The sequence below is a fragment of the Typopeltis vanoorti genome, chromosome 1 (genome assembly GCF_054136105.1).
Source record: "Typopeltis vanoorti isolate ZY-2024b chromosome 1, IOZ_Tvanoo_1.0, whole genome shotgun sequence".
Lineage (NCBI taxonomy): Eukaryota > Metazoa > Arthropoda > Arachnida > Uropygi > Thelyphonidae > Typopeltis > Typopeltis vanoorti.
Genome location: NC_143549.1, coordinates 82465796 through 82492966, shown reverse-complemented (window position 1 = coordinate 82492966; position 27171 = coordinate 82465796). Strand labels below are relative to the sequence as shown.

At 32.8% G+C, this 27171-nt stretch overlaps 2 protein-coding genes across 2 annotated transcripts; both read right to left on the bottom strand.

Annotated features, from left to right (window-relative positions):
- Positions 1-572: 572 nt before the first annotated feature.
- Positions 573-4571, bottom strand: LOC150110155 (uncharacterized). Its single transcript, XM_090391733.1, has 2 exons — positions 3715-4571; positions 573-1015 (listed from the first exon to the last, which is right to left on the bottom strand). Exon 1 carries the CDS (start codon positions 4399-4401, stop codon positions 3721-3723), a length of 681 nt encoding a protein of 226 aa, XP_090247859.1. The 5' UTR covers positions 4402-4571; the 3' UTR covers positions 573-1015; positions 3715-3720.
- A 7175-nt stretch (positions 4572-11746) lies between these two features.
- On the bottom strand, positions 11747-19494 carry LOC150110154 (peptidoglycan-recognition protein SC2-like). Its single transcript, XM_090390799.1, has 4 exons — positions 19437-19494; positions 14026-14211; positions 13611-13816; positions 11747-11893 (listed from the first exon to the last, which is right to left on the bottom strand). The coding sequence occupies exons 1-4, from the start codon at positions 19492-19494 to the stop codon at positions 11747-11749; spliced, it is 597 nt and encodes a 198-aa protein (XP_090246925.1).
- Between the last annotated feature and the right edge of the window lie 7677 nt (positions 19495-27171).

The window sequence follows — 27171 nt, the reverse complement described above, 5'->3', positions numbered from 1 at the left end:
ATCATTATCATAAATTACTGACAGAAGCTCAAGCTCAGCTTCCAATCCGACAGTGCAGAACCATGTAAATATTATTACGTTTCCGTAGTATGTGTGTGTGTGTGTGTGTGTGTGTGTGTGTGTGTGTGTGTGAGAGAGAGAGAGAGAGAGAGAGAGAGAGAGAGAGCACTAATATGCAAAAATATAAATTTCATTCACATCGTTGGCTTCTGCCCCTGATTGGACAATAACGTACAGTGCATGATTTTTTTATTCATATTCATTAACTTAAAATAAAGCTCAAGTACCGAAAAAATAATAATACATTATTATTATTATTATTATTATTATTATTATTATTATTATTATTATTATTATTATTATTATTATTATTATTATTATTATTATTATTATATCATACATTTCCGGGAGTCAAAGATTCATCACCGTACCTTTATTATTGAAAACAAAAAAGAAAGAAAGAAAGACACGGTGTCTTGTTTTCTTCATCGTAATACTTAGACGCATCTGTTAATCTGAAATCAATGTAAAGAGTGAAATTCTACACAACGTATAAATAAGTCCTACACAGCTAAAAAATATTTTTAATTCGGATCACACGAGAAACCAGGGAAGGGGATTTTTATATGCATCCAAGGCTGCACATGCAAATAGGAAGTATCATCACTCATCTATTCAATCATCCATAAGAATCTTTCAGGTTTCAATACACACAAAAAAGTCCAGTTATTTTCGTTGCTGCAAAGAACATGAAAAAGAAATTGCACGAAACAATCCAACGTATCTTACAAATTCCCGCTACGCACGCATCCAAATGATGTCACCTATAAAGCCCGACACAGTCCCGAAGCCGTCGCTCAGTTCATGCCGCAAAGAGGAAGCTTGAATAACGTGATGTCCAAATCACCCTGAAATATCGATGGTAGCGATATTTCTGGATTCGACCATCTGTGACGCATCATCGTCGCAAGCCAATGAAACTTTCATTATCACTCCTGGTTTGTCCAAAAACTACCTGCGCAGAAATAAATATATTGATGAGTACAACATAATTATGTCATGAATCATTGTTTTAGAGAATAGCATTTCAACAATTAATTAGAATTAGGAAGAAGAAACAGATGAATAGGTAACAACAATAGCTGCACGTGCGAAACTACACCTTGAACTTTTAATTGTTGCTTTTTATTTCTGTATCATGTTTATATCATGTTAAAACATTGCAAAGCGATGCATTTTTGAGCCTAATTTAACTGGGAATTTTAACTGGTAATCAGCCCGCATGTCCTCTATTGGTACTTTAGAAATAATCACGATACAAACAGGCAACGATATGAGCTGCTTCCTGTTAATAGATTTCTCAATTAATATAGAAATTTGAGGAAACATTAATAAAATATTAAGCAAAAAAAATTAGAGAAAGCCTTTTAAAATTATGGCGAAATTTTTCGTAAATTTGGGACCTTAGATTTATTAAGAATATACTTATAAAATTTGAATTTAGAAATTAGGGATAATTTGTTCCGAGATGAATCATGATCAAAGTCAGGGATCGACTCTTCATAGAACTCTTCTTCATAAGTTAATAAATAAAAGTTAGGGATACATTCTCCGAAATTTGGATAATCACTTAGAAGATCTTATCCACATTATGTATGGATCTCCAATAATAAATCAGAACGCTCTTTGTTTACGAGAGCAAACACTTTCAAAACAAAATATCGAAATAAAAATTTTATAAGGACTGCTGTTACTAAAAAAGGAACTACGACACACTAAATTAAATTTCATTATGCAAAAAAAGGTGGAGGGAGTCAAAAGGCCTTCGTCTCCATTATTCGTCCTTGACATCCTTCTTCAGTTCGTGATTCATTGCTAATATCCTTCACCCGATGTGCCATCTTCTCATGACATATCAGCTAAATTTCTTTATATTCTGTTGCCTTGAATGTCATAGGAGTTCACCAGACTTGTGGTACCTTACAGTGGACTGGTATTGGGTCATGGGCATTTGAAATTCCCATTCTACACGGCACTTCTGTCTTTTCGTGGATTACACATCAGTAAATTTTCGCAGGATATTTATTTTTATTTGAATACCTAAACGAATACATAAGGACATGAATTTTGTATGACGTTTTACGAGTTTGGTTTGAATAAGATTATTAAGATATTCTGGATTCATGTGGTGTGTTTACATATCCAGTTTGTTTATGGGCTTCTGATTAAAAGTCAGGATAATAAATTACTGAAATGTTAAGCCTCGTTTAGTACAGGAAGAATGTTGCAGTAGATCGAATAGATGGCGTGCATAATATCTTAAAAGTAGAAATCAATGAAAAACTCGATGGCATTGAAACCTCTTAGCTTTGTGTAACACCTGTCAATCGCTTATCATTGAGACCAGTATAACCTTCCAATGTCTGAAAATACCTTGAAAGAGATATTTATCGACCTAGTTCATAATTATACTGGCCTCTGTTAGTGATATTTGGGTCTTAATGAGTCCATGATGCAAAACTGCTATTTGTGTAATAAGGGAAATAAAATTTAAAAACAAAATTAAAGAAATTAAAACGTACAAGGTCTTAGGATATGTGGGAAATGCAATTAAATGATTACGCTTATTTTAGCTACATTCAGAGTGGTTTATAGTCTCAACATGAATAGAAATCAAACAGAAATACCACCAGGATAAATGATTTAACAGATGGTAATACTGTCGATAAAATATGCAATTGAAATTACCAGCCGAAGTCTACAATTATCTTTCTGTTCACATTATTGCAATACATTGAATAAATGTGTTATTTTTCATTGTTGAAATATGCCAGTGAAAATAGCTTACTGATATCAACAATGATCTTTCTGTTCACATTATTGTAATGTAGTCAGTAAATATGATAATAGTGCTTTTTAATCGGATATCATTTGCTATTGTTCCAGGAAATGAAAAGAGTGCTTTTTCTATGTTGCTAATAATATCAATCTTTGGAATGTGATCTGGAGTGATAGCGAAGTTGAAACCTTTCTTTAATATGTCGGTTTCTGGTTTTGATAATGTATGGAGATCTGAAATGTTTTGATAATGTATGTATGTCTGAAAGATTGAAAATAACTTTTTCATCAGGGAGACTTGGTCTTGAGTTGTATTTTCTTTCATAAAGTCTATCGAATTTTTTAATTTGAGATTTTTTACTGGTTAGAAAAACCTTGTCAAAACTGTTTTGTACCATGCGGTCAAGAATGCTCCATAGGTTGCTATAAAAAGCACTCTCTTCATTTTAGGAAACAATAGCAAATGATATCCGATTAAAAAGCACAACTTCAAAACCACCAAAACTCAATATAACTCCTCTTGAAAAGCGAGCTCTTTCAAACCTAAAGTTAGTAGATATTTTAACTCCCATTGTTGAAATATGCATGTGAAATGACATCTAATGAAAGCAGCAATAATCTTTGTATTCACATGATTGTACATTACAATAATATTTTAACGATATCTTTATCTTTTGTAACAGTTACGTGTGTATATCTGATGATTAAAACCAAACGACAGTAGTGCTCTAATTATCTTATTTCAGTAGCCAATTAACATGATTTTATACCATTGTCATAATGGTACTGATTTTGGCGATAATTTTTGTCAGCCCAATATATGGCATAGCAATATTACCTTATAAAAATATAGATATGAATGAAAATCATACTTACCAGAAACTACGGACTTCTCGGTCTAGGTCTACGAGTGGTAGTTCGAGAACGGACCAGATGTTCAGTTTCCTCTTGTAATTTCTTTAATCTTCTCAGCTCATTCTGAGAAGACAACATCACATGCATCACTTGGGTCAAAGTTTCATTGATGAGGTTCATCTGATCAACAAATCCTTCTACAAAACTACGAAGTTCAGCAACCTGTCTTTCAGTATTAAGCCTCCGACTTTGTGGACTTCGAACTTCATTAGCATTTAGAGTTTTATTGCCGGTTACCAATTCTGAGAACTTCATCTCACCCAGTTTTTCATAAAACAGAGCTAATCGCTTGTTCTCTTCCTTACCTCCAGCTAACTCACGAAGAATTTGCAACAAATATCCTACAAAAGAAGGAATAAACTTCTGTAAAGATTCTACTTGATCTTCTAGACTTCGTATGCGTTCTTTTTGCAATCTTAACTCTCTTTCCATGCTTACTACTGAATATTTGGTTTGCACTAACTCCAATAATTTCCATAGACCGTGTTTAATCACACTATCTAGACGCTCTACGGTGTTGACAAGCTCACACATCGTTATTCGATTATCGCACGTGGTACGAGAAGAAGTAAAAGCATACTGAGCACTGCAAACACACGCGAATATTGAAATAACAATGAAAAAATTGCATAGATACTTCGTATCCATACTTACTAGGAAGTGATCGTTGATAGTTAGGCCTAAAACTTGGGAAAGTTATTAAAGAGCTAAAATACCTGGAAATAATTGTCAGGAAAGATTATACAGATGCCTGGGATGTTGCGGAAGTGGTGATGGATGAGAGAGCATCTTCCAGTGGCGGATTATCCTTTCCCCCCTTTTTTTATCTGCAGCGTTTTTGATCTTCACAAACTTTCATTAGATTCTTCAGTTATAGCTGTCATGCATGACTGCGATGAAGAAAGTGACCGATAACTTGTTACCGTTTATTAAGTAGCCCTTCTGCGACTGCGCATCATTTTTCTTGTCTTGATTGTTAATTCCTGGCTCGTGCAGGACAGTTTAATAACATGCTTGGGTGTGCTAACAGCCATGTGGAAAACTGGTTTCTAACCACTTCCGGCCTATTTTATAATGGTGGGTTTATTTTTGTTGGTGGTAGTGGCTTTGAAAGGGGGATAGAAAGGGGAGACACCTGTTCTGTCTGGTTCCTCAAAATATTCAGCTGCTGGGCGATAAATAGGTCATTCTGATGAGTACTTTCATCTTCCCACTTACTGACAAACTTGTTTGTATCTTTTTCTTGGCAGAATAAAATATTTTAAGTTGTTAAAAAAAAAAACAGCAATTTATTATACGGTTGTTTCTTTATATGTTTCTTGACGCTCATTGGTTTCTAGGTGAATACAACAATAATTTTTTTTTGTCTACTGTAATTGGTTTAGTCTATATATTGTTACTATTTCATTGTTTAACTTTTAATAGCCTCTTTTGTAATACATTATTGAGATTTATCTGTACCTGAGGTAAAACTTGGACAAAAATGGCGGCAAAAAAGTATTCTTAGCATTACCAAAGTAGTATGATTTCGAGTGTCTGCGTAAAAAGGAAGCATTTCCTTCTGTCTGCGCATTGGGCGGGGTCCTTTTGTTTATAATACTTTATTAACCTCATTAATGGACAGAAAGGTATAAATTTCTGATATAATATTTCCCTGTAAGGAGAGGTCTTTAACTCAACAATTGTGTATGGAGCATGGGCAAAAAAATTAGAAACACCGTGCGTCTAAATACAACAACAACGACAACAACAATATTAACTGTAATAATAACGGGGGGGGGGAATTGGATATATTCATTCTCTCTCTCTCTCTCTCTCTCTCTCTGCCCTTTTGTAAGGTAGAGACGAAAAGTAGGAGATTGCTCAGACTGAAAAACAAGTTCTAGGCTAGACTAACCTCTCATCAGGATTAGTTGGCGCGTCTTCTTAAGCATGTTGACACAACCTTTAGAGTTTAAAACAAGATCTTATTTTTCTTTAATCTTTTTAATTATTATTATTTTTTAAATTGCGTTTCTGATATTAACATAAAAGTTATTAAAATAAGACACGATTTCGTAACAAGAATGTAACTCACGATCCGGTAATCAATTTATAATTTCATGTCTTCACGTGTAAAAGATTTTTATTGTTCTTTTTTTGGCCTCGCGCCAGATCTGAGCAAACTTCTATATTGTCACGATGTCCATAAGTTGAGAAAGAATAATGAATACCTGAATATTCTTAAGTCAATCTTCCGAATTATTTTTTCTTGTTGCTGCTTTATAACTATATTTCTAAAATGGCATCTTTTCTTCGAAGTTTTTGTTTACCCCCCCCCCCATCTCTCAAAAAAAAAAAAAAAACATACATTTATTGCTAACTTTATCAATCTTCTCTTCTGTTCTCTCGGCTTCGTTAATTCATATCCGTTTTCTGCGCTCCCCCCACTGATCTAAAAATACTTTTCCCGTAGTTCTAGAAACTCCACTTCTTTGTGGAGTACGTTTTCTCTTCCAACATAAGATTTTGTGCAGTGAGACGACTTGTGGATATCTTAAAAGTCTGGAACTATGGAAGAAATCTATGTTTGGTCATCTAATATTAGAGAAAAATCAGACAACTTTTTTTCCAGTACTTTTCATCCACTTAGGTCTTCTTCTTTAGGCGTAGAAAGGTTATGAGAAGTCAAAATCATGGATGATTAATAAAATTCATGGTGAACTCAAAAAGTTTTAGTCTAGTAAAGGCGGAAATAATTAGGCCTAACCCTGATCTTTTACCCTTAAGACACCTTTCATCATGATTGTTTTTATGCTCATCATTCCAGCGCCATAGATCAATTGCGATGATTACGTATAATTGAACCACACAATTTGGAATGTATTTAAATTCACGACTTTTTTAGTCATGAAACACTTCATTAACATTCGAGAAAAAATAGCAAGCAAAAATAAAGCTGCAGAGTTGTCGATAAGAAATAAAAATAACCAACAAGCGTCAGATAAAAGTAACAGATTTAAAAAAAAAATTAAAAATTTGCATTCATGTTAACACGATTTACATATGCAATCAGCATGTCTAGATCATGATACTCATGTCCTCAATTCGATTATATATATTTATATCAGAACCTTTCCTTTCTTTCCTTTTCTTGCTTCAACAGTGCTTTATAATTAGATAACCTTAATTAGTATTTTTAGACGATCTCCGAAGACTGTGATATAAGAAAGAAACCAATACTTATCTTTTTATTCGGAGTTATATTTAGTATCTTTTTAAAGAGTCCGCACATCAATTTTTCTGTGTCCGTACAAACACATGACAGACAAGAGGACATCTGTGAACTATAAGGAAAATTTAAGATATTCTTCTTTTTACTGATTTTAAAATTTCCTTCTTCCTTATTTCTTCTGAAAAGAATTTCATTTTATTATTATTTTTGATTCATTCCTGTAGGTAACGTTTGTGCTTTATTGTTGATTTTAAAATAGATCTTTAGTACGTTTATGTGTACTGAATATTTACTGGACTTTTAACGTTCGTTGCTACCGAGCAAAATATGTTATATGTTGGCTCGCTATTCACACTTTTCTTACCTAAAGGAAAATGTCTTCCCGACTGCGCTACGGAAACTTAAATATTTTCCTTTATTTTATTTTATTTTATTTTTATTTATTTATTTTAATTTTAATTTTTATTTTAGTTTTTGGTTTCGCCTCATGAACTCAAGGATCTATAGAAGTTCATCGAAAAGCTTTTACAGACAGACATCCATGCGTTATACGGGATTAGAAACCGCGTAGTTTTTGCAATAAATAGACAATGACCTTTATCAATTAAGCATTACAGACAGGCTTTTTTTTTTCTTCTTCTTCTTTGAGTTATGCGTATGTTCCCAGGCTGTACTTTTTGTTTTGCTTTATTTTGTTTTGTCTTCGAAAGGGAAAAAAAATATGCAAATCCAGTGTGGAACTAGATCAGTCGTTCTTTCTGATGAAGAATCGGTGCATACTTGAAGCATTTCGATCTTTCTGGATTGTCTGTCCAATTATATGTTGGCACGAAAAGTTACTGCCTCGAACAATAAAACAGCGTTACGTCCGTACACGTTTTGGATGGCAAATAAAAATTAGTAACAGAAAATGATTTGAAGCGTACTGGCTCAGAATCATTATCAAGTTTCGATAATCTACATTTGCTAAACATCTCTGAAAAAAATATGGACACGAAACCTTTGCCAAAATGGGTAACATTTGACTGTGAGTAAAATAACATCCAATCCTCGCTCAGCGTATCGATTAGCACAACCAAGATAAGACCGTCAAAAATATTATTATGTTACAATTCAAAAAAGCTAGGAGACAAAGAGTCAGTTCAAGAGAGAGAGAGAGAGAGAGAGAGATCTAGTCTTCATTGTTAAATTGAGCGTTATCAAATGCAAGGGGAAAAATAACTGCATTTTTTGTAAGAAAAAGAAATAATATGGTGTGGTTTGGAAGCAATGAAATCGACCAGATTATTATCCCATTGAAGAATGGTGTAGCGATCAGTTTAGAACTAGAGATGGTCTCGAAGCTTGAGATGTGCGAGGTTGTGTCGTATGAATAGGATGAGTGGTGGAGAGTGCTGTCATAAGCTAAACTGTGAATCGGGTTTAAGGTCAATTAGACTAGGTATTTTAGATATATGAAAAAAAAAACATGACTGAAATAACAGAGCTCTGAGGAACATTAGTGTATACTATTCTCTCTGTATATAGATTTATTTCTGTTTTATACTATTATGTTTTATATACTAGTATACCCGCATGTTATTAACAAAACACATCCAGATATTTATACAACATGGGGATGTTTGAAATATATACTTAAAACTATACAAATCATCAAATGCCTCATCCAAATTGATATCCACTTCTTTACGGTATGTTTTTAATATCCATGTCCACACTTTTTTTTTTTTTTAGAATTCTTTCATTTTCGTCTCTTTAGCAGAAGATCTTTAGCTTAAATATGTTGACTTCTAAAAGTTCTTTGTTTCTTTAACTAGAATGTTGCTTAAAAACAACCATATGAATTTTCTTGCGCTTACATCTCCATCAATTAAAAAAAAAGGTGATTTTTCTTCCGGTGTTCTGGTTCCATAGTATTATTTATCGCGGCCTTATCTATTAAATAGGTTAATCGACTATTTCAGATCAGTCTGCTATTTCATATTCTTCACCTTATCTTACATTGGATAACAGACGGGACTATTGCACTGTATCTTTCTGTTACACTTTAAAAATCGCTCTCATTTCTCTTCTGATATAATGATCAGTTTATCTTGCCTACTTTGAACATCCTGCATATCTAACTAGAACAAGCTGAAGAACAATTTTATATGATGGAAATAAGTAGGTTTTCTCTGTAAACGAACCAAGCTGAGCCAATATATTGTATAATTCACTTTTAAAAATCGACATCCAAAAGAAATTATCATCCCATCACATCGCCTTTTTTTTTTTTTTTTTTTTTTTTTATGGAATGAAAACAGTTTCATACCGCACAGCGAAGATGGCTAAAATTGCTTAACAATAAAGATTTCTTTAAAACTCTACCGAATGTTGCTGACCTAATTATTCTTTTGTACGCCTCTATAAAAATCCTTGTTTTCCCATACAAGAAACTTTCAGCCAACTCCAAATTTAACTGCTGGCTTATGACTATTTATTTATTTATTTATTCGTATGGGGGTTTCACCTTGTTCCTCCACCGTTTCTTAGGACTGGTTGAATTCTCCTGGTGAGGAATTAAGTGTGTATTTTATGGCTGTAGATCCGTGTGTGTGTGTGTGTTCACGGGTGGTTTGCCTGTTGTGAGGGACGAAAAACCCGAGTTTCCGGGAGAGTAAAACTCTCCATCTCCGTATGAGACCGGCTAACACTCACCTTTAGTCGAAAGAGACCAGATAAAGGTCCCTCACGTCATAGGCGTGAATCAAACCCAGGTCTTTCCGACCAAAGGGTTTCGTCTATACCGACTGAGCTACAGAAGCTCTGGCTTTTGACTGGGTGGATACTTCGCCTGTTTTTCTAACGAACAGGCTGTCGATTAGTATTTTTCTGAAGCATGGAATGCCTTTGGATAGTAAATGATTTTTACCCTCAAATATATATTCTGTTTTCTTTTAAAAAGGAAAAAAAAAATCTCTCTGCAGTACTGAATACGTATTTTAAATATATTAACAGATACTACCCAACGAATATTTCAGTTTTAAAGGTTTTCTCTTTCAGTTTGTTATCAAATCCCATGAAGTATTGAAATTTTAGTTCATCCCAACCGTGTTTTTAAAAATTAAAGTAAAAAAAAAATTTAAAGTAAGCGCTCTAAGATAATTTAAACTATTCAGACCATAAGAAAAATTTTTCATAATCAGCTTATGGTCTAAATAGTTTAAATTATCTTAAATTATCTTTAAGAGTTTAAATTATTTTGAAGAAAAACCTTCACAATGATGATATTTTCGTCCTTAGTAAGTTCGGATTTTTATAGGCCTCGTGATAACTGAGGATAAAATCAACAACATAACAATTATCTTTATCTAATCTTTCTGACATACGAAGTCATTATTACATTTATTCTGCTTTTTCACTGTAGATATTCATAGATTTATCTCTATTGGCAATTAGCTACATCATCAAACGGTTTATTCCGTCTATACTCATTTTTAGATTAAAATCATATTTCCTTAAATAAACGATTGGGAAAAAAAAGTAAATTTTGTATTTCTCTTCTAACTACAGCCACACAAAACAAACACTTCTGCCAACTTAAATGTCGTTAAATTTTCTAAATCATCTGATTTTTATCTTCTTGAAATATTTCGTTTATAATAATTTATACAAACTTATATTATCGCTTTTATTTTGTATCTTCATCATAAATATATCTTTTGTATCTTCTTCGCATGTATTCAAAGTGCCATGCGATTATAAGCAGTATTGCACAATTAACTTCTTTTTGGAATTACATCATATTTTTATATCAAAAAATATTTATTAAATGGAAGTTTTCGATTTTTCGATCTTGTTTAATTTTCCACACTTCATATTCGATGTCTTTGCATAGTCCGCTGTGCTTGAATAATCATTTCCGTTATTTACTTCCCTTATGTATATGCATATTAACATACTAACAGTATCGATAACATTTCTAATACCAATGATAACAATAATGTTTGAAATAGCTTTATTGAATTGTTTTGTTAACGATAAATGTTCACCGATTGTCTAAATTTGTCTAATTAATTCACATAATTGACAATAGATGGCGCGATAACAGTTTCCATATTTTAGCTTTACATCGCGTAGAACTTAGCATAAAGTTGCTGCCTGATGGATTATGCTTAAGGACGATAATTTGTGAGAATTGCATATATTTGGCCTCAGTTCGCTAAAACTATCAAAAGCACATCATAATTATGATTTTTCTCTTTGAATTTGAGAATAATCCAATATGAAATCAAGCACAAAAATTACCATGTAAGATATGTTATGTTTTTATATATGAAAATAAATCAATAAAGCAATTTATATTTTTTTTTTATCAAATCAAAAAAAAAAAAAAAAAAGAAGTGAAATCTACAAAATTTCATTTTGTTTTATTTTTCTTGTGTTCTTATTTTTCCAAGAAAGTGTTAAACCGTATATAAAAAAGAAAAGTTCTGTGTTTATTTATTATATTTATTATAGTTTGCTATTTCTGCAGAGATTATAATCATTTGGTGCAACATCGAACTAGATACAGTCAATATAAGGCTTGTAACACTCAAAGAGCCATCATGCTCGTCTAGAAAGACGAGCTTTTACAAATGCAATGAAATTTAAAGAGGATGTCAATAAACACAGAGTGAATTTAAAATTTCAGAAATGTATTAGTAATACTGCTCAATGCACATTGAAAATAATATTCGTTACTGTTATAGCATATAAATATATTTATTAACAAACAAATACATAAGGGTGACATCTTCAAGATTCCCTGCAAGCATATCTGGACAACTGACCTCTAACGAAACGTGGCCAATTCATGATAATACTGTACAGATGATTTCCTGGACATACAGTACAATAACTATCTCTATGCCCATGAAGCTGGTAGTTCTTTATTATCGCACCCTAGAAGAGAAAAATACATTTCTCAGATTACATTTGTATGCTTTCAAATAAATTATAAAACAAAAGGGTATTAAATTAAAGAAATCAAAGACACAAACAGTAAAAACAGACACTAGTGTAGAAAGTCACTGTGACTTGAATATCTATACGAGGCAGTCTCTACGTTATTCAATCCCCCAGTGTACTTCAAGGAGAAGTGCGCATGTCAGTAATCACATGCCAATTATTAATAATCATTGAACTAAGATTAAATTACAAAATTTATTGAAGGGCTTCGAGATTTTTTCTTTGGGTTGAGGTTGTTTAGGCCGTAATATGAACTTTAAGGGAAGCAAAGTCTAGAAAACTTTCTGAATGCTGTTAGAATCTTATGGGTGAAGAAGATGGTACTGTATTTATTATGATTCAATTCATGGAGTTCAAAAAATAAAATAAAATAAAATAAAATAAATTTTAATGTTCTCATTTTGTTGTACTCAAATTGTGACATTTGTGAAATGAGAGGAAGCACTTTTTTATGTGAATCCCAATCGCAAACGGCTGGGTGGCCTGAAGTACATTTAGTGTAGTGGGTAGATTAATAATTAAATAATCCAAGAGCCTTGCCCAAACTTGATACTTTTTTATGAAGACTTCAGACCTCCAGTAAGCAGGGTAGCAGTCTTACACCAGACGACGAAACGTGATTCACTACCTAAAGACTTTCATGAATATTTTATTGAACGTTTTTTGGTCCAGAGGACCAAAAAAAAGTTAAAAAGCGCGTAACATCATGTTAAGATGAGCTCTAGTTCCCTCCGGACTTGGGCTATTTGAAGTTATGGCCGAAAAAACTAAGAGTATGAGGCCAGAGTGTCTTCTACTTAACGGTGTGTTCTGCTGGTCGGCTTGTCTGTTTGCTGGATGTGGCACAGGACCCTCATGCTATCAACATAGGAAATGTCTAAATATGTAAATATGTCTGTAAATGTGCCTATAAATTAAGTGAAAATAAGTGCTTGACTTCTATACATGAATTGCCCAATACTGAATGCTAAAATTGAGTATTTACATGCATGACACAATACTAAGAGCCACTCAGTCTACTGCACATATTATATAATACAATGGTATGTATTACTAACATAATTCCATGGTATAATTCACAAAAACTAACTTAATCGAAAATAATTCTGATTTATTCTGCATTATGTAACACACAGTCACTCCTTTTTTCTTAATTTTAACAATTCTCCGCATAATGAATGAAAAACATCTTAGTTCGAGAGTTAGATTTAGACTAAATCCACATTGAAAGATGTGGATTTAGTCGAGAATATGTACAACTGCCAACATATATTAAACTTCATATGGTAAGAATTATCTCTAAACCAACCCTAACAATTAATTCATCTTATTGTATTCCATTTCTCAAATGTCTGACTTCCTGGTTATCTCTTTCTTTGTAATTATAATTTCACTTATTGTATGACTACCGCTAACAAAAACATCCCACCTGAAATGATCAATAACATTTAATCCAATGTTCAGTCATAGTATTGGACCCTCCAAGGACGGTAAGTCTAGCACTTAAGAATGTCTTTAGATTATCTAACGTTTAGTCTACTAACAGTACTAATTGCAGTATAGGTTACCTAGATTTCATTGGTGAGAGTTTGGTAACACTATCTCAGATTTTCCAAGGATAGTTAAGAGAATTAACAGCATAAATACTTACTTGAGTAACACCGCATTTGATTAAAAGTTGGGCAGCATCCAACATGGCCTCATTTGGCGTTTGTTCTTCGAAGTTTCCCATAAAGGCGATACCAACGCCATCTGTATTATAGTTTAAGGTATGGGCACCTACTTTGTTCCATCCCCTTCCTTCATAAACTCTGCCGTCTCCTCCAATAAGGAAATTGTATCCGATATCCAACCAGCCTGAAGAATTAAACCAAAGGTACATTATTTCCATATTAAGTCGATGATGTAAAAGATCATTATAGGGTTTATTTTATTTTATAAATTAAAGATATCTGATTTTACTATTTCTACTAAAATACTTCAAATATTGCTTTATCATCATACTTCATCATTAGTTCATCACAAATATAGCAAAACCACAGGTGTATCATCATATGGATACTTACCACGTGTGTCTTGATGCAATATCTGAATACTCCTCATCTCGATAGCACAACTGTCTTTATCAGAACAAGTATTCAAAGCTGTGTGGTGGATAAATACATGAGTTGCACTGGGTGCCTCACTAAGGGGTTGGACCGAAGGTCTCGCATCCCAGCTTTCACGACCAACAAATTGAATCCCTCGGCATCCTGTTAGGGAAAAAAATAATAATAATAATATATATATATATATATATATATATATATATATATATATATATATATATATATATATAATCCTTAATTACAACTAAGTAGTTTTTAACAAGATTCATCCCTTTTCTCTTCGCAACAGGAAACCCCCCTGATGTGAGGTGCGGAGAGGGATTTTCCTGTTGTGTAAGACTAATAAATTCATTGTGTTTAGCGCAGTCACTGTTCATCGCTCTGGTCGGTTTTTTTTTATTATAAACAGCACACGTTTCGGTAATTAACAAAATTACTGAATTAGCGGATCGTTAGTAAAAAAAATTTACAAATTATTGGAAGTTTCAAATGTGATGTTATACTCAAGGAAGTTCGTCAGATTCAGGATAATTACGACGCATGCGTAGTGTAACATGACATACTAAGCTAAGTATATTTAATCTTTCTGACATCTATTTGATTTTAAAAGTACTTGTACTTATTTAAATAATTGGAAATAACTTAAACATTCACGCGCATTTCTTTCACTGGATACGTTTACTTGAATAGCTAGAAAATTTGAAGTTTCAGAATTATTAAAAATCATAAGCAACAATAAATAAACAGATAATTTTGATTTTCTAATTTCAATTTCAAATGAATTATTTCTTCACGTTTTACATTTCTCGTTATAATATTCTTAAAGGTGGCTTGTTCACACCGCTTTATATTACAAAGATGTATTTTTATGAACATCTTTGAAACTTCATGTAGTAGTTCGTAGATATACCACCAGAGAGCAATAGTGTAGTATGGCACAGCTTTGTTGCTTCCGAGTTTCTCTCAGTAAAAGTATTAGCCAACAATGCAAATATGACAATAAACAAAATTTATTCCACTCACATTAGAATTTCCCGATGATTATAAATATCTCTTCTGTGTTCACTTGCTCATATTTAATTTTTGTAAACTTTTAATTTTTATTCAGATATAAACATAGCCAAAAATTTAAAATATTTAATTTCTTGACTAAGTTTCTATATTAGCATGTGAATACATCCGCATTTAAAATAATAGCATTTTTACACTACATTACCATGGTAACTATTTAAGTAGTTTTATCAGCTGTGACTAATATTATCCTTCTTATTATAGCAGCTAACACCTTCATATCTTCTTATTTTCTTTTTATTAACTCTTACTAAAATTAGAGTATCAAATAATTGACATTTCTGTTTCGTGTGCCATCTGCGATTGTTAAAATCGGGGTCTAGCATCACATTCGCGAGTATTTCGTATGAAATATCGCTAGTCTTGGTTGGTCGTTTTGCCGAAGTCTAGCCTTTAAAACAAACACCACTTTCTTGAAGTTCCCGAGGTATTAAGAAACTTTGTAGCTCAGTTAGTGTCGACAATAACCTTTTGTTGGAAAGATATTGGTTCGAATCCCGTCTAGTAAGTAAATAAGGGCTTTTCAGCTGAAGCCGAATTAGCCGTTCTCATACAGCTTTTAATAAGGCTTTTAAACCTGAAAAACCAACTAGAAGAATGCAGTTTATAGACATAATACACTAGCCTCGTAGGCTTATAGCTCTAGTTTGGCGTTAATTCTAAACAATTCAAGAATAACGACAGACAAGCTGAGATATGTCACTGTGATTTTTTTTTTCATACCCAAAGACTTCATTTGTAGTCTTCATAGATGTAATAAATCACTGGAAGTAGAGTTCATCATAATAGTTTATTTAAAGCACCCCTATACTTATTTATCCACATCCCTGTTCAAGGGCATTTAGAAATAACAAGCCTCTATTGCTTATATTATCAATCTTAACACGCTTTGAATAAACACGAGACGAGAACTTGGTTCAGAATTAACGAACTAAGTGTTTTGCGCTAATTGCGTAATCTAAAAGAATAATTGTCGCTGCAGCTGACCTGACCCTTACTTCCAGTTTAACATCTATATTGCGTAATAGACAAGACCGACTGCAGTAAATTTCTGAAATGGGGAAGAACAGAAAGCTGTTTCCTTCCTTCCTACAGGTGTTCGAGGCCAGATAACAATATGGGGAATGTCCAACTCGTCATATGTGCATTTTAGCAGCCTTAGAAGAAAGATCTCTGTGGGAATAAAAATTTTCTGCAAGCCTTGCAATTAATCCGTTTATAATATTATAATGAAAATATACTTTATCTAAAATCCTCCTTTCATTTCGGTTCTTTAATTAATCCTTTATAATTACTATTCCTTTTTAATTATTCTTTTAATTGTTATAATTTTTTTATTCAAGAACTTCCACTGCTGATTCAATACATCACCTATTTCGTTTCTTTCTTTCTTTCTTCTTTCTTTTGTCTTTTTTTTTTCGTTCCAAATCACAAGAACGCTTACAGAAAACAATTGGACATCTTACTCATGCTAAAATCTGTTTAATTAAACATTTTGTTTCATTTTGATATTTTAGATTCGATTGTTGTTACTTTTAGTTGGACTCATGGATGCCCTCTATCTGGACATCGTTGTTTTGGGTTTAAATCCTATCTAGAATGTGAAGGTCCTTCACCAGGAATTTTCAAGTTGATATCACTTAGCCATTCTTATGAGACGGTGGAAGTATTTTCTCTTCCCAGAAACTCTTGGGTTTTCCTCCACACACACACACACACTGATCTCATAGCCTTAGTTGCTTTGGCTATAATTGTAACTAACAACCAACTAATTTTAATCTTGTCAAGAATGCGAGGATCTTTTTCAACTAAATCGGGGGTGTCCAGTCTCACGATGTTGTTTTCCTGAGTATAGACTAACAATATTACATGAATCAATGTGTTTGTTAGATGTGAGAATTCGAGTGATTGTGTCATTAAGACAAACTGGACAGTTTACTTTAAGAAAAAAAATACGAAAAGTCAATTAAACTTAAAGAAACGAATACAGTTTGAACGTTAATATACTTCATTTGTAAACATATTAAATAAACACTCGCAGAGAGTTCGAAGCTTAACAATACAAATCATTCGAATATTGCTGAACAAGGTTGACTCATGTAATATTGTTCGTCTATGCCAGGGATCTCAAACTCAAACAAAGGGACAGTCAATTAGATGTATAGTTGACGCGGGCCGTATTCAATATTATTCTGTAAACCAAAATATAAACTAAAAAAAAGAAAGGCCATTTTGTTTCCGGGCCTTTACGACTTACGTAAACAGTTACACCACCATTTAAATTTTAAATTTATAACCATTTTTATTTTTAAATTTTAAAAATATAACAAGTTTAGAAAATGTAATGATAGAAATTATGATGACAGAAACATAGTCCAAAGAATTGTAGTAATAAGTTTTACTTTTGTTTAAAGCCGTCATAAAAGATTTAGAAGTTTGAATTTTTTTTTTCTGGTTTAATCTCCGCAGGATGTTAGAAACATTGATTTTTAGAAAAGAAATCATTTAGGTTGTGGACGGGATACGAAGCCTTCGCGGGCCGTATCCGGCCGGAGGACCGCCAGTTGACGAACCCCTCTATATAATAATGTGTGTAAATCCAACGTCACTAGTTTAAAGTGTACATGTCAGTGCTCTTAAAAAGGAAAGATCTCATTACACAATTACAATGGTTAATGAGGTATCACATCGGGCAAGTGAAATCATTACCTTGTTTACTGAAGGTCTCAAGTGATTTAAAAAAGTTCCATGCTTGCTCTCTGGATCATGGTTCCTTTGTGTTACTTAAACCTTATTCCACTTGCGGGTATAACGCTAATAAACTTATAGGTTTGCAACTTTTCGTTGCCGAAATTACATAACAAAAGATTCACTCTTTTGCTATGATTGTTTTCGCTATGGCAGACTGTATAATACACAGGGATATATAAATTACGTAATAGTTGAGCATTTATTTCATGTTCTTGTTACAAGGAAAGCTAAATATGCTAATCTCGCTTCTTTTTAGTTTTTTCATTCAATATTTCCTTCATATCCATCCATATAGCACAAGGCACATAATTCTGATTACATCTTCGAGTATTGCACAACCATATCATGACTTCAAGCAAACTATTTACACTTTGCTCACTTCCTGTTAAATCGTGTGCACACCAGGAACAGTAAAACTTCCCTGTTCCAATTTTAGATAACAGAATCTTCGCGAAATGAAACTAACTATAGAATTTTCCGTTTCAATAATTAGCTATCGTTTAAACTAATTTTGTTGATTTTTTTAAAAAAATAATTCAATGCTTATTTTATTACCAATATTAGCATCATGACTGGACGTGTGGTATGCAAATGGCAGTAGTGGAGATTTGAAACTTCAACATCTTTCGTATTAGTGGTATAATTTTTTTATTAAACTTATTAAGGAATTTTTAAGCATCAGTGGCTAAGATATCTCTTTTCTTTGAGTAAAAATGAAAACAAATTTTATTATATAATCACAGACCTTGAGGTACGTAAAATGTGCACAAACACTGATTCTAAAAGTTCATACTCGACGACTTAAATCAAAACAATTGCACATTATTATTCATGTCTGATGTAACAAGCAATATTTGAGTATTTGCTTTCATAGCACATTGATGAAGCTATAATAAATAAAAAGGAATGTAGCTGCTTCATCAGACACAAAAGAACGCGCTCAACAATTAACCGTACACTAACCATGAAGTATTTGGCCTTTGGATATCAATTTATTATTATTATCTTTTGTATATATATTTTACATTGTTTACATCTTCTCCAATAGAACAATATATCACGATACATCAATTACAGCAATCGAGTTTATCTAAATTATTCTTCTACTACTACTGCTAATAATAATAATGCGATTCTTAATACCGGGAAGCAGTGAAGATTACAAACCTCATTATCAGTAACCTGAGGAAAAAAATTATTGTTGATAAGGTACGTAACTTTTCGATTAGAATACTGTTAAGACTTAATGACGACAGTTAAAAAAAAGTTAAGTTGTGGTAATTAAAAAAAAAGGAGAAAAACTTACACTCCAAGCCAGTTTCTCAACATTAGCAATTGATATTTTAACAGAAAGAGCAACTAACAATAAAAAAACATTCTAAACACGTGATTGGTAGAAAAATTCAATGAATACCGAGCTGTTAGTATTTGTACGAAAGCGTTTTAGACAAAATCATTGTGTTTTTATCTTCTGTTTCTGCTTTTCAATCCAGTTGTGTCAGTGTATATTTGTGTACAGTAAATGATGAATGGGCAGAATTACATACTTTGAAACGTCCCCCATCCAGACACTTTTGTTTGTAGTACTTGTGGAGTAACCTCCATGCTTATAATGGCTCAGTGAGAAATGTAAGAGCTACACTGTTATATAAAAACCGGTTGGTTGAGGGGTTAATGTTTCCTCTCTCTAGTCAAATCTACGAATTGGTATTACATGTTAGGCATTGGTGTTTGCAAGGAAACCATTCTGTTTGTACAGACCTAAAGTGGCTTGGGAAAAAAAAATCTATATTTGGTCTCTAAAGTTAGGGTTCTGGATTACCTACCATTAATTCAGTATTAGTGCATAATAGGTTTACAACTCTTTTTTTTACCTTATGAATTCCACATGGGTGGTTGTTATTTTGAATTATAATAACTGAGGCTAGGTGGGCAGTGTATGTCTATAAATTGCGTGTGTTCTTCTGACTGGTTTGCCTGTTCTGAGGGATATAAATTCCCGAATTTTCGAACCTACTTCTGTATGAGACTTACATGGGTGGGAGCCAAAACATTATGACCACTCTACCTGTTGCCAGCCAACCAGACTGCAAGCTTGACCGGAAACAGACTGATGGTGGTTATCCTTGTATAGGGGGGGAATGTCCTTGTGGACATCACTATGTTCTCTCATCCCCATTAAACACACTTTGATCTCCAATTCTTAGCTTTATGTGGACTCTTCCAGCAAGACCATGCCTCTTGTCACAAGGCTCATATTTGACACACACTGTAATTCTTCTGATTTGAATCTCATCTAACATTTGTGAAATCATGTGGAACTCAGCATCCGCCACTCGAAGCCAGTACTTCACTCGATGGCTGACCTCTGGGGGATTATTCTGGCTGATTCGTCCAGAATACTTCAGAATTCAGTTTAGCGGAGTCAATGCTAAAATGAGTGAAAGGGGGGGGGGGGTTTCTCAGCGCCAAAAAGAGGTCAGAACGCTACTTTGTAGGTGGTCACAATGTTTTGGCTAGTGTGTGTGTGTGTGTGTGTGTGTGTGTGTGTGTGTGTGTGTGTGTGTGTGTGTGTGTGTGTGTGTGTGTGTGTGTGTGTGTTCTTATGCACTTCTATAGTTTATTAAGTTAGAGTTTTAGGAGGAAGGTTATGAAAGAAAACAAAGCATTTCACTTAAACGATGAGGAGATGATATCACACCGTGAGTTATTAATGTAATAATCTTTAATATATGGGCACCAGGTGGCATTTTTCAAAGTTGTTGCATTTCTTTCCGAGCAGTAACAACAGAAATGATCAAAACAAACAAACAAACAAAAAGCTTAAAAAAGGCTCAGAATATAATACGTCAATAGAAATGAAGAGATACACGATACAATAAAATAACAATTAGACTCTTGTAATGCAACTGTAAACAGAGGATCCTGTGTCTGCTAAAACACTCCGTGTTTGAGAACAACAGGACAGAACGTAATTTAATAGCATCTAGTATATATCTATGATCAGTGTGAATGAGAGTTGAAATAAAAACTCCTTGTCAAGATAAGAATCTGTAGCTTCTGTAAACAGTGTAAGATGAAGCTTCGTGTCAGTTGGATGTATTCCCTGAAAAGATAATGCATGTCTTCAAGTCAAGTGATCTTGTTACAGTTTTATATATTATTAGCATTAAAACACTAGCGTTGGACTCTTTAGGATGAACATTAATACAATTATAATATTAATTCTAATTTTACATTAATATTCACTTTTAAATTTCTAATGTTGGCTGGAAAGAAATCAATTCTATTTATTTATTTATGTTTGTTCTGACCAAGGACAGTAGCCATATTGGCTACGGTCCTTGTAGTGAGTACGATGCATTCACTACAGAATCAAATGACTGTATCTATGATGGCTCACGCAACATGGAATATACTTAGTCATAATATATTAGAATCATAATCAGACATAATATGTAAGTTACAATGATCTCATAATATACGTTTAAAATAAAATTGAACATTATTTAGTCCCACGAGTAGCCTCTCAATATTTTCTCTGAAAGCATAATGGCTGATGCTTTCAGTGTCAAATTGCTACTTAAGTACCAATTTGACACTGAAAACATTTGACAATAAACTGAATACCAATTTGACAATAAACTGTCAAATTGGTACTTAAGTACCAATTTGACAGTTTATTGTAGCTACTTGTTACTAGGTGTTTAAAGGATTTATAAAAAAAAATTATGTGTTTGTCTTGGGCAAACAAAGTATAAACCATATTTTACATTATATACAGAACAATTCACAATACTATTTCTTACAAATAATATACAACCATAGAGAGAAAGAATTTCTGTAATGGCAAAGTATTACGAATGGTAAACAGGTTGAATATATGAAGTCAATAGTGGCTGTAGCTCTAATTACTCTGTTTTCTATTCGTATCAAAGGAAGCAGATTGTTGTAATAATCTCCACCCCAATAGCCATATTGCAGTGAAAAATTTATCCAAGAAAGTATAAGCATCTTAAGAATGCTGCAAGTACAAATTTTTTAACATAATATATTCTGTTAATTACCAACCTCAATTTATTTGTTTAAAAGTTCCATTTCAGAATACCATCCATATGGAGACCAAAATACTTTACTGATATTTTTTTTTTTTTTTTGACTAAGCTACATTTGCAATTTTGGATATCATTGCATTTCTTTCATGCCATTTTATGGTTACATTGTGATCTATCTTATATGTTAACGTGAAGTGTAATCTAGTTTTATGGGTATTAATTTTAGGACCATTATTGCTAAACCATTTAGTTTCAACATGTCATGGATGATCCGATTTTCTAGATCCTCGAGGCTCGTTTCAGTGTATATTAATGTCGTGTCATTAGCAAGCAATATCATTTTGCCAAAAGGTTTTTACTCACAGAGATCGTTAACATATATTAAAAATAAGATGGGTCCTAGCACCGAACCGTGCGGGACTCCGTATTTTATTATTTTTGTTGTGCTATTGAATGTTCTGTAGTTGGTATATTGTTTTTTATTACTCACATAGGATTTGAACCAATCATTAGTAACGCCTCTAATGTCGACATTTTCACAAGTAGTAAGTCACGATGCATGCAGTCGAATGCTTTACATACATCAAGAAAAGCAGCTTTTGTGTACATTCCTTCATTTATCTCACATAATCTCTTTTATGGAAAACTCCGACAGCGCTTTTTTCCTTATTAAATCCTTATTAATCGTTTTTATTAGGATTTCAATAACCTTTGAGAATATAGATAATATTGATATTGATCTGTAATTTTTTATTTAATTTCTGTTACCTCCTTTCAATAACGGAAGAAACGAAGAAATATTTAAGTGTTCCGATTTCCCATCTTCAAAAGATTTATTAATAATATGTGTAAAGAACTTTAACTTATGTTTAATTATAATGTGTAGTTTTTTGCATTTATATGGTCACATCCCATTTTTCCCATTTTTAATCCGAATACTGCACTCTTTCCTGCATCCTCATTTACTGAATATAGATACATCGAATTCTTAATCCAAGGAAAATGATTCACGTACTTTGTCCTGTCTATAGGATCAAATTTCACAATTGCCATTGTCTGTACCGTGGTTATTCATTTCGTTAAGTACAGTGGTTACATCATTACCCTCTGGGAATTCACGTGCTTTCTGCATTGTAATACCGATTATCATGTTAGCCAACCTCCATTCTTTACTTTTATCATTCATACAAGAAAGAAATTTCGTTAACAGATAGAATTCCTTTCATAGTATACTTTATTTTTTCTTATAAGCGTTTAATAAAATTCCTATGCTTATAATATATATATATATTTTTTTTTTCTTTTGTTCTTATCGTTTTTTTTTTAGTTCATCTATTATCCAGTGTATGTGAAGAAGATCCTTTCTAACAATAATCCTTTTTATGATATTGTGATTTGCTCTCTGCATATTCATTCATTCATTTTGATAAATTCCTCATATAACTGATTTACATCTAAGGCATCTTTTTAAGGCATTTGATAATTTTTTTTATATAATTCTCAAATTTATTATAATTGCTGCCAAATTCGTATTTTTCATGACTACCTGCACTGGCTCATACCAACACTATTAGGTAATGGTAGATTCTACAGTATAGAGTGATGATCTGTTATTTTGCTAAAACAGATTGTAGAGGATACCTCATTGGCCGTTTTGTTTCTTATAAATGTGATCAATAAAAGTTACTGAGTTGTTCGCTTTTCACGTGTTGCCATCTATGTGTGCAAGAAACCCATGTGAAGATAATATGTTTTTTATTCTTCAGTTTTGCTATTATTCTTATATAAATCCAAAATTTATATTCCTCACTAGTGTTACATTACTATGTGTAAGGTCTTTAGGACAATACTTAGCTCTTTTAGAAATATATGAACTGGGCCATAATGTGCACGGTGCATAGCAAATATGAGTGCATTCACTCCTGCGTCATAAATCGTCACAGTTTCAGCATTGTGCATATTTAATTCCAGTTTCTGAAAATGGAAAATATTATTCCAAGCGTACAAAATGGGTCTATATATCATTCGATTTTTGAGAAAAGTAATATTAAGTTATCAAAATTCGACCTTAATGGCCTAATATTTACATGATATAACTTAATATTCTTAGATGAATTTGAATTAGTTTCAAAAACCTTTTTACAGAGGTTAAATCATACAGTTTTTTTACAGCTGACGGTCGCACCAAGATCTAGGTTATTCGCTTGCTCTCGTAAGTCCATTTGGGTCAGCACCGATTCAGTTGTTGACATTTAGATTTTACTGCCTTCTTTGACTGTGGTGTTTTTATCCTTGTTTTTACTTTTATTATTCCGCTGTAACACTGATGTTTATCGATGTATTTAGGTGGCATTTCACCTCCCAACAGTAAACACTACCCAGTTTAGTGGAGATTTGAAGGGGCTTAAAAACTTCCATGTTCGGTCACTTAAGAGCGGATTGTTCGGATTATCTAACACTTCGTCCACCGATCGTATTTACTGTTCTATATATAACTTTTCATAGCCGCGACTGATATTTAAAAAAAACTGTATCTTTTATAATGCTTTTTAATGCAAATAAATATACTACAACTATGCAGTATCCATCTATCAAATTCTCGTTCATTCAAAAGTGGTTGAGTTCCCCTGATGTGTATTTACTGGGTCAATTCGCCCGTTTGCAGGAGGAGAAACCTTGACACCTCCATATGAGACCGCAGACTGCATCTCGAATTAAACATTTTGAATTTTGAAATCTAAGGCTGAAAAATTTACGTTAGTTCCTTAAATTAGCTTATATTTACTGTTTGCACTTGTCACGCCTCTCCATTTTCCGATGAAAATGGATGTATCAACAGCCACCACCCGATTGAATTACACTTCAAAAACTATGCAACACTGGAAGCCCTCCCATGCAAGTACTTTTGGCAATGCTTCCGAAAACTATCTCTCCCGAAGTTTAAAAATTACTTGTTAAATTAATAATGTACGATTTGGATTTATGAATTGGAATGGAGAATATTATAGATCCATCCATATTTTATAGCGAAATTTAGCTTAAAAGTCACGAAATTTATTTAAAAGTTTTGAAATTAATTTTCGAAACTTTAAGATTTTTTTATGTATATTTGGATATTGAAATAGAGGATATTTATAATATCCGCTATTTCAATATTCCATTTATGACAAATTGAGGTCTTCTGCCTGTATGCTTTACTATTCTAATTTGTGATTTGCAAAACTTACTGAAATTGCTTCCCGCTTTTGAAATAGATCTACAGTTAGGAAGTTCTGTGCAGACTAAAGCCCACACAGTCTTCCGGATACTCGACACAGTAAAACTGCGCTAAGCTACACATCCATAGTGCAGTCATGTATGTAATTAAACTTCCATTTTCTCATTCCACTGATTATTCACTTCTAAATGCATATCTAATTTCATTTAATATGCTAATAATTTAAAAGTGAGTTAAGAATTGTGTAATTCTATACAGTTGTAATTATAAACAGAAGAGAAATGCAACAAAGGCTATTCAGCTACTTGAAGTATGAGTTAAATGCACGAATCGTCAATACGAATGTTCACCCGTTACAGAGGAAGCATGACAGTGTCGGATTACTTATGTGACAAAGAATAAATTCTACGTCGGTCTTAATTTGCAATAGGGAAATTGTCGAGATATTTTTAAGGATAATGAAAAATATTATTGAAATTTAAAAGGTGTTACTACTGTTAAAATCGAGTAGACTATTCTTAGCATGGCAAGGTACTTGTTGACACTTTTTAATTAATGACATTTAATTACTGCTTTATTATGATGGTACACGCAATTTAATAGACACAAAGGCAGGAAATCCATAATGAAAATAATCAGTTTTAATTGTGTATTGTTCTGAATAATAACGTTCATAAATTCCAAACAAAAGGTTGATATAGTCAGACGTCACAAAATCAACAGTTTTTTGAATGTTTTAAAGTCAATATGCAACATAATAATAATCATAATCTATATATTTTTTTAACATTTTTATTATTTCTCAGATAAATTACATACATTATAGAAACACTATTATGCATAACAAATACTTTCTCGTACATAAAGTTTTTTTTAAATAATAATAAATAACAATAACTGTTTACAACGTTAATTATTATAATATTCATAATGATGATTATTACAGATGTTTCATTGGAATTTTGCACTCTATATATACAATATCAATGGATATAATCACTCTGTATTGCATACTTTTGTTACAGTTATTACATACATTTGTTTACATATGATACTTACATTACATAGATTGGTTTACATGTAATACGTATATTACATGCATTTGGTTACATATGATACATCTTGAATGAGAACTAATTTCTCTGCTTTCATCCTCGAAGCTTACATGCAAGCTTCTCTGAGGATGACACCAGTTGGTTATTATTTATTAGTTTTTTGCTGTGTTGGGAAGCTACGAAACCTATGATTGAGAAATTCGCAAGCACGCACACACACACACACACACACACACACACACACACACACACACACACACACACACACACACACACACACACACACACACACACACACACACACACACACACACACACACACACACACACACACACACACACACACACACACACACACACACACACACACACACACACACACACACACACAAAATAACTTGGAATGTATTGATGCGTCGCTGAACTGGAAGCCTGAACGAATATATTGTTTCATTAAGTTTGTATGGTATTTTGGGTGCGTGTTTCTTGTTCATAGTATGTCCTTAGAGCTCTTTTCAGGCTATTGTAGTTTGTAAGGTTTCTGTATTCAAAAGGTAATTTGTTTATCATGTCTGGGATGTAGAAGTTTCGTGTGGCCTTTCCGTAGTGATTATTGTATTTATATGTGATATAATTTGTTGTCTGAGGTATTATTATACGGTATGTATTTCTGACTGTCCTGTAGTTGGCATCGAAATAATGTTTTAGCAAAGCTCCATAGTGACATAAATGTTTTGCTGTCAGTATTTTGTGTTATGACATTGCATATATATAAAGTTGTTATTTTCTCTTTGTTCCCAAAAGATCAGTTTTATCATTTTGTACTGTAGCGACATTAATCTATTTAGTTTGTAGGATGCACAGAAAGCATACGTTGTTGTAGCGTATCTTAGTATATTTTGGCATAGTGCTTTGTATATTAGTGTTTTTAGGCGTATGGGAACTATGTTTTTAA

Coding starts and splice junctions, on each gene's coding strand:
- LOC150110155 (XM_090391733.1), bottom strand. CDS start 4,401: ATGGATACGAAGTATCTATGCAATTTTTTCATTGTTATTTCAATATTC.
- LOC150110154 (XM_090390799.1), bottom strand. CDS start 19,494: ATGGAGGTTACTCCACAAGTACTACAAACAAAAGTGTCTGGATGGGGG. Junction 14,212..19,436: donor TGGATGGGGGACGTTTCAAA/GTATGTAATTCT, acceptor TTTCCCTAACAG/GATGCCGAGGGATTCAATTT. Junction 11,894..13,610: donor TCAAATGCGGTGTTACTCAA/GTAAGTATTTAT, acceptor TTTCTCTTCTAG/GGTGCGATAATAAAGAACTA.